General features: G+C 51.9%; 4 protein-coding genes across 4 annotated transcripts, besides 9 other annotated features; all 4 read right to left on the bottom strand.

The window, feature by feature from the left end:
• Nucleotides 1-767, bottom strand: Tc00.1047053511597.50 (trans-sialidase, putative; the record flags this gene model as incomplete). The annotated part of the gene is made up of 1 exon (XM_800122.1): nucleotides 1-767. A coding segment is annotated over one exon (767 nt), but the record flags the coding sequence as incomplete, so codon positions are not given.
• Nucleotides 1-1,889: a sequence feature (heterozygous, Esmeraldo-like haplotype).
• Nucleotides 1,620-1,651: a microsatellite.
• Nucleotides 1,890-2,434: a sequence feature (areas merged during assembly that could not be assigned to a particular haplotype. This can correspond to areas where the two haplotypes were merged or to regions with more than two copies in the genome that were merged during assembly.).
• Nucleotides 2,052-2,822, bottom strand: Tc00.1047053511597.40 (mucin-associated surface protein (MASP), putative; the record flags this gene model as incomplete). The annotated part of the gene is made up of 1 exon (XM_800121.1): nucleotides 2,052-2,822. The coding sequence occupies one exon, from the start codon at nucleotides 2,820-2,822 to the stop codon at nucleotides 2,052-2,054; it is 771 nt and encodes a 256-aa protein (XP_805214.1).
• Nucleotides 2,435-2,713: a sequence feature (heterozygous, non-Esmeraldo-like haplotype).
• Nucleotides 2,714-3,204: a sequence feature (haploid, Esmeraldo-like haplotype).
• Nucleotides 3,181-3,201: a sequence feature (AT_rich).
• Nucleotides 3,205-7,562: a sequence feature (areas not merged during assembly with more than two copies in the genome that could not be assigned to a particular haplotype).
• Nucleotides 3,655-3,686: a microsatellite.
• Tc00.1047053511597.25 (uncharacterized protein) lies at nucleotides 4,008-4,502 on the bottom strand (the record flags this gene model as incomplete). Its single annotated transcript, XM_800123.1, has 1 exon — nucleotides 4,008-4,502. One exon carries the CDS (start codon nucleotides 4,500-4,502, stop codon nucleotides 4,008-4,010), a length of 495 nt encoding a protein of 164 aa, XP_805216.1.
• Nucleotides 6,351-6,456: a sequence feature (T-rich).
• Nucleotides 6,545-7,562, bottom strand: Tc00.1047053511597.10 (trans-sialidase, putative; the record flags this gene model as incomplete). Its single annotated transcript, XM_800120.1, has 1 exon — nucleotides 6,545-7,562. A coding segment is annotated over one exon (1,018 nt), but the record flags the coding sequence as incomplete, so codon positions are not given.

The raw sequence follows: 7,562 nt of genomic DNA, 5'->3' as shown, positions 1-7,562 counted from the left end.
GCCGCTGCAATCAGCCCTGTCAAGGATTTGTGTTGTGTTTCAAAATGGATCCACGGGATAACGTAAGCGTCGCTCCAATAAATTCGGTTGCCTCTGCTCGCATCATTACTGACGTTGCCCCTCGCCAGCAAAAGTCCCCATTGAGCCTCAGAAGAGGTCTGATGAGTAACTTCAAAACTGTAGCTTCCAGCAAACATGTAAATATCACTTCCCTGCACGACTGTTGTTGGTCGGCTCACATGTACTTTCTTCTCACTCTGAGAACCAGCCGAAACTTCTGAATGGGAGGCACAATTCTTTTTGTCGGATGGACATTCCACCAGTACTTGTGTCTTCACTTGATCTGTAACCAATTCTTTTAATTCCTGGCCAGTTAACGTCAAGAGCTCCGAGGCAATCCCAGTAAAGCCGCTTTCATCCTTCAACTGCGCCTCGGCAACGGCAAACACATCACCGTTCATCTCAACAAGACTGGGAACACGGAGCGAACTCACTGCTTCCCCATCTTTTGTATCTCTCCAATCAAAATATTTCTCCGTTTCCGACCCTTTTCCTGACCTTGACTTCTTACCAGCGGACGCAGCTCCACTGCCGCAGAACATCATCAAGACGAGGAGGAGCAGCGCCGCGGAAGCAAACACACGCCGGGACATGTTGGGCCTCTGCCGCTCACTCTCTCTTCCTTCCCTCCTCCTCCCGCTGGATCCGGTCACGCAGCGACGGTTGTGTGTGCGGAGTGCCTTCACTGCAGCAACACGTGAGAACATACAAATATGTGTGTGTGCGGTGTGTGTGTGCTGTTGGTCCTTTCAGTGCCCTCGAATTTCACAGTAGCGATTATAGTCTATTTTCCTTCTACGTATGTGATTGAGAGAGAAATAGAGGAAAAACATACCAAGAAAAGAAGCAAGAGAGTGAGCACCGTCACCCATCCACAGAGAGTGACATTATCATCCCCGCCGCAGCCACTCCCAACAACAACAACGCACGCACACAGACACACGGAACAGGAGACGGAGAAACAGTGCACCGGGAACACACAGCGACTGTTGCCACCAGCAGCAGGAGTCACGGCGGGTGCGTCGTTATTCGTCACGCACCAGCACACACCGAGAAACACCAACACAAAAAACAACCAGCGGAATGCAAAAGGACACAACCGTCCTTTGCAAAGCCCACGCGCTGTCGCCAGTCATTTTACTGTTCATCCTTCCAGCGCACCCTCCAACGCACATCACCCCACACAGCCGAAGAATCCCTGACCAAAGTATACACAGCATAGGAGATACACATTGGCGCGTACAGCAGCTGGACGAGAAGCAATCCGCACTTGTACCAGGCACCTTAACCCAGACCGCCCAATCGACTGCACGCCTGCAACGTGTCAAAATAAATCGCAGGCTCCCGTACTCCCTCCTCGCAAGGAACGTCGCAGCCAGAATCCTCTACGTGCATCCGTTCTCAGCAATCACGCAGCTCTACAGGGTATACATAATGGCGTGTGTGCATGCGTGTTTGTCAGTGAATATACTTCCAGAGCAGCTGTGCGACACAACTGTTCAAAGAAAGCAACGGAATGAAGAGAGGCAGATAGCACACACGCAAATTACTCATATCATCACACACACACACACACACACACACACACGCAGCCCCCGGAATGAGTGCACTCAACCACAAAACAATGAAAAACAAAAGAAAAATCCGAAGCGTGGGACGACCAGCGCACACACTCGCATTGCTCCCGTAAAGCAAAACACACACACAGGGATAGAGAGTGAGAGGTCGCCCACTCAATGCAATAAAAACAAAACAGAAACAGTTACGGTGCTCCGCCCATGCAGCCAGGCAGGACGGCAGCGGTGCGTGTCGTGCAAAAGAGAGCACCAACGGGCATGCATGGGTGTGCATGCAATATATACAATGGGCACATTATGTGTGTGCTTCGTGGGGTGAGGTGAGGGCGAGAGTCCATGCAAGGGGACACACACAGAGAGTGGGTGAAAGACGAGTGTGTGTGCGGGCGGTGCATGGCGCTCTCTCACTCACTCTCACGCGGCCACCACCGCAGCCGCAGCCGCACACGCAACAACAACAAGAAGAAACAAAAGAGGGGAGGTGGTGTGGGAGACCGCGGTGCTGCCGTCATTCCCGGCAGTCGTCGTGACATTTTTCATTGTATCGGCGTCGACTGGTGTTTCCTTCGCACTATTGTGATTCTTTTCACCCTCTTCTACTTCTTCTTTCCTTGTGGCGTTGGATTCCGGTGCATTCTTCAGCGTCACTTTTTTACCGTCCTTTTCAGCTTCACTATTTGCAGTATCGGTGGCAGCTGAGGTTGAGTGTGGCCCTTCTGTTGGATTTGCTGGTGAATCACCCGCTGGTACTCCCGGTGTTGATCCCATTTCTGCTGCATCGACCTTTGCTGTTTCTGGAGTTGTTACTGCCTCCGGTGTTACCGCATCATGCGGCGATTTGTCTTGCGATTTTGAGGCATCGTCGGCCTTCTCTGGATCGCCAGTGTAATTGTTGCAAATCTCCACAGCTGCAGGCTCACGAGATGTACTCGGCATCTCACTATAATAAGCGTCGCAAATCTCCTTCATCGATTCATGCATACAGCTCTTAAACGCTGACTTATTCAACTTTCCTTCCTTCGTACTTTGGTTCTCGCAACCCTTCTTAGTCTCAGGATACCAAGTTAAGACCATATTCTCTTCCGCATCACCGCCGCCGGCCTCCGCCATCACCACCGAAACGCCGCACCACAGCACGCAGAGGGCACACACCAGCAGCACACGGCCAGTCATCATCATCGTCATCACTCCTGTCACTTGCGTGCAGCCTTCAGCACAAACTAACAACACGTCAACGCAGAGTGAAAACAAAAGGAGAGACACGTCACACAGCCACGCAACAGCCACCGCACAGTAACAAATGGTAGCAGCAGCAACAAACACACAATGAGGCAGTTGGAATTGGTACGACTGCAGAACTCGCACACTGCCCCGCAAACGGAAATGTAAAAAAAGCAGGAAAAAACACAAAACAATTTAATTGTCCGGCAGGGCTCCCGGAAAAAATGAAGAAATTTCATTCAGCACAATTTTTATTACATGTGCCAAGCAGCACAATACAGACGACCGTGTGTTTCTGTACATTCATATTGCCTGCACAAAGAAAAATAAAATAAAATAAAAACAAAAACTGATTGTACTGCTTCACGAGCCCACACAACATCCCTCACATTTCACGCGGCATCCGGCCTCTTCTTCCAATCCTCCTTTCCTGCGGTCCGTGGGACGCACAGCAACGGAGCCGGCACCGCGTGTGGGCAACAACAAAAAAGAAACACACAAAAGAGAGGGAAACACTTCGCCCATTCCAGTGTACATCAACCGAACATTTAATAAAGAGAAGGAAAAAAGGGTACTTATTACTCCAGAGGAAAAAGCATCAAAAAGAACATTACGAAGAAAAAAAAAACAGTAATAAAGAAGAAAAAAAGGTTTAAAAAGCGATCTGTAAATCATTTTAAAAAGAAGAGAAAAAACAGTGACATAAAAACCGCAAAGTATGCGGCAAATATCCCCCGTGGGGAGTCACAATTCCACCCTCTTTCGCTCGAAAGACTACCACAACTCCACACAGTTCCAGCAGCAGCAGCAGCAGCAGCAGCAGCAGCAACGCCAGAGACACGCACACACGCACAGTGCGGTCGCCAGTTGAATCGCATAGTATCAACTTCACGTCGTCAAACAGGGCGAGGCGGCCGTCTGGACTCACGCCGCTCCAGATCGTGCAAGGTCACATTTCGTGATGCCGTTTTGGTGTTCCGGAGACGTTGTGATCATTCATTCCTCCCGCAATTTTCCCAGGAACGTGCTCGCCGCTGCCGTCAACGGCCTCACTCTTACGGGCATCCTTCGAGCCCACTGCCATCCTCAACGCGGTGGCGGGCGCAGTCTTCGTCAAGAATGCATTCGGATCCATTTATATGTTCCAACTCATGGCAATGCTAGGCTTCCTCTTGGATGGTGTTGGAGCCACGTTTTCGTTCGGATCGGTTGCAATGCGAGGCTTTTTCCTAGACGTGTTGGTCGCCGTGTTGGATGCAGGAATCCGATCGACGGTGTTGGGTCCGTCAGCCGCCGCAGACTGTCGCCAATCCTCGTTTTGAAGTGACGGCTCAGCATTAACTTGCGGCGCAGTTGTCTCACCAGATTTTGTGTCATCCTTCCCTTCACGGGGTGGCGGCAACTGACAGATGCCCGTACGGTCAGCATCGCCGCTCCGTGCAGGCGGATGGATGGTTCCATCGGAGAAAATTGACGCCGCCACAATTCATAAGGGCCGGCGTATTTATGTGCCGTCACATTCATCGTGGAGGCAACGGTGGCCCCTTCCTCCTTCGTTGCACAGCTGGCAGCACAGTTGCTACATGTGTGCACCGCATTGGCCACATGGCACACAGCACCCAGCTCACCATCTCTGCTGTGCATGCGCACATCAAAGCCACTGAAATTACAATTCTCATGCTGAGCCTCAGCACACACACACACACGATAGATCAGGCTGCCGTCACTCTGAGCACACAAAAATCCACCAGCACAGCCACCGCATCCGCATCACCAGATACATGTCCAGGACTCCCAGCAGCCGTCACACACACAGACGAGCAGCAGCAGCACAAGAGCGCAAGGACCATCACGGCGCACACAACACGGCGCCGCACCGTCACAATCGCCATCATCGAACTCATCGCCATCGCAGTCATCACCCGTAATGGAGTCGCCGGAGCCAGACAGCTGATCGGTGAGGCAGAAGAAAAAGAATGCAATTAGAGGGAGATGGACGGGGCACAGCGGATACAGCGAGAGAGAGAGAGAGAGAGCAGACAACATGAGGAAAGCGCAGCAGGCCCAGCCGCACGGTTCACACACCACGAGACGGCATCCACCACCATCTCCACCCAGCTCATCTCTACAGCCCCAGGGAAATGGCCAAAGCACCGCAGCCACCACTCAACGCACACGGAGCAAGCACCCGCTACAACAGCCACACGCGCCAGTGCACCACCAGCTAGTAACAAAGCAAAGCCCAAATTTACTGCCATCCCGCTCTCAATGGAACACGGAGCCCAACTCAACGCAGTCACACGCGGTGCAACAAACCCGCAGGAAAAGGGACTCGGGCTGCGCGCTCCCTCCTCCTCCCTCCTCTTCATGCCCACGGAAGAAGACAACAGCCGCCACACGCAACTGCCAGCATGCACTGCAAAAAGAGCATTCAAACCCACTGCAATGTGCATCTTGTGTGTGTGTGTGGTTGTTGTGTGCCTGCAGAAACACAAAGCAAAGAAGTAGAAAAGAGAGCAGAGTATGTGGAGGGACGCACAAAACGTACAGCGGAGACGCAGAACGGAAACAGCAAGAAGAAGACCGCTCAAACTCATGACTGCACGGCAGCCCAAGCAGTGGCAATTCACACAAGATTTATTAAAAAAAAAAAACTTTCCCCCTCGTCTTATACAAACCCCATCACACAAAATAATTATAAATGAAAAAAGAAATCGTCCATTACTGTTCCACACAAATTTAAAAATCGCCTGGCTGCCGTGTGGCCACACCAAACTGTCCGCACATATTTTGCCCACAAAAGAAAATTAAATAGTTGCATGTCTTTCAACCGTCTGACCCTCCATTTGTGTCCGCACATCGTTTATATTTCATGGGGTCATCTGCGTGTTGCTGCTCCCCTCAGCCCTCTCATCGGCGTGCGAGTGCGGCCCGCAGAGCACAGTCACTCGTGTGTGTGGGGACTGAGAGAAGCACGCAGACATGACGGGAGTCGCGTCACTCCATCGGGAGAGTGAGCGCAGCAAAAAAAAAAAAAATCAGAGGGGAGAGAAATGCTGACGGGACTGCCAGCACATGAAATGAACAAAACAAAGCAAAAAAAGAAAACAAAAACACGGCGGCAGGGTGTGGCTGTGTGTGTGTGGTGCTGCGGGTGTCTGCCCGCCCTGGCAGCAAAGAAAGCAAAACAAGAGGGAAAGAAATGTGTGCTCCGCCCCACAGGCCCTCGTCGCACGCCCACACGTCACGGCTCCCTCAGCGCGCCGTTCGTCGCGGCCCCTCCTCATGCGTGCAGCAGGCGAGGCGCACAGGGCCGTCGTCATGAGCGTGTCGGTGGGTGTGCGAGTGGAGCAGTTGGGCGGGAAACACACGGCACCCCTCACAGGAAGAGTGCAGAAGAAACAATTAAAAGAGGGAAGAGTAGAAAAGAAAAAAACGTCCATAGTGATTGCCCCAAAAGCAAAAAAAAAAAGGGATGGGGGAGTGAGAAGGAAAAAAACATGAAAAAAGAAAAAAGTAAAACATTAAAAAAAAAAAAAAAAAAAAACGCACAGCAATAAAAAAAACAATTATAAAAAAAGCAAAAAAAAAAAAGAAATCGCCTTAAGAAAAAAAGTTAGTTCCTCGGGAAAAGTAATTCTGTGCTGGGAAGCTCGCAAGTGTCCCACGCGGCAGCCAGTCACTCCTCACAGAGCGGCAAACCACCACAGTCCCAACAGAAGCAGAAGCGATGGCAGCAGTCCGCTCCCACACATGGTGCCGGCATCGCTGTTACTTTCTTGCGACACATTTCCGAGGCTGCTGCTGAGTGCCGTAGCATTTACTTCCCTGATCTGTGAATCGGCCCTCTCCACACCACCACTCGCATCTTTACTGCTTCCCACCAAATGCCCCCATTCCGACGGCTGTTGCCCGGCGGGAGTAGACGGAGTACCCCTCGGCTCTGTTTTTGCATGATCCAGCTTTGGAATATTAACGCTTTCCGTGTTAGGCGCAGTCATCTCCGCGGAACTCAACGGGCGGTTGTACAGCAGGACATTCGTCACCGTCACAGACACGCCTTCTCGGCTCCCTGCGCTGCGTCCATCCCCTCCAATGTAGAAGTGGGAGATCTCTTGGGATTCCGTGCTTCCCAATTCACACGGCGCACCCACACCCACACGCTGACCATCAACGTACGCGGTGCCCTGGTTGCCGTTCTGCAGCACAATGGCCACTTGGTGTGCTTTTTCCGGCTTCAAAGGGCTGCTGAGCTCCTCTGACTTCGTTCCGCCACCGCACAGTAGCATCCATTTCTTCCCTTTGTTGTTGTACGACAGTCCCAGGAGTACAGTCTTCCCATCATTCATCTTCGCACCCATCAAAGGAATGGGGGTATCTCCCTCCTCCGGCACCTTGTCGATGGACACCGTCGCCACAAGAGTGAAGTTGTAGTTCGCAAAGTGGTACAGCTGATTCTCCCCCTGACTGCCAACAGGCCACTCCGCCCACGCTCCCCGGAAGGTCACGCCATCGGAATTCTCAGTTGCCACTGTTGCCGTTGTTGCCGCTTTTTTCTCCCCATCATTCCCCGTTACTGTGGCGTTCACCCCAAGGTACTCGTCCCTCCATGTGCCATCAGAGAAGCTGCCGGACGAAAAGCCAACAAGCCCATCCGTGATCTTATCAGCGCCGCAGGCATTTTGAGGCGAGGCAATCTTCTGA

The sequence above is a fragment of the Trypanosoma cruzi genome, genomic scaffold (assembly GCF_000209065.1).
Source record: "Trypanosoma cruzi strain CL Brener 1047053517145 genomic scaffold, whole genome shotgun sequence".
Taxonomy (NCBI): domain Eukaryota; phylum Euglenozoa; class Kinetoplastea; order Trypanosomatida; family Trypanosomatidae; genus Trypanosoma; species Trypanosoma cruzi.
Note: the sequence above shows the minus strand (reverse complement) of the source record. Positions and strands in the feature narration are given on the sequence as shown.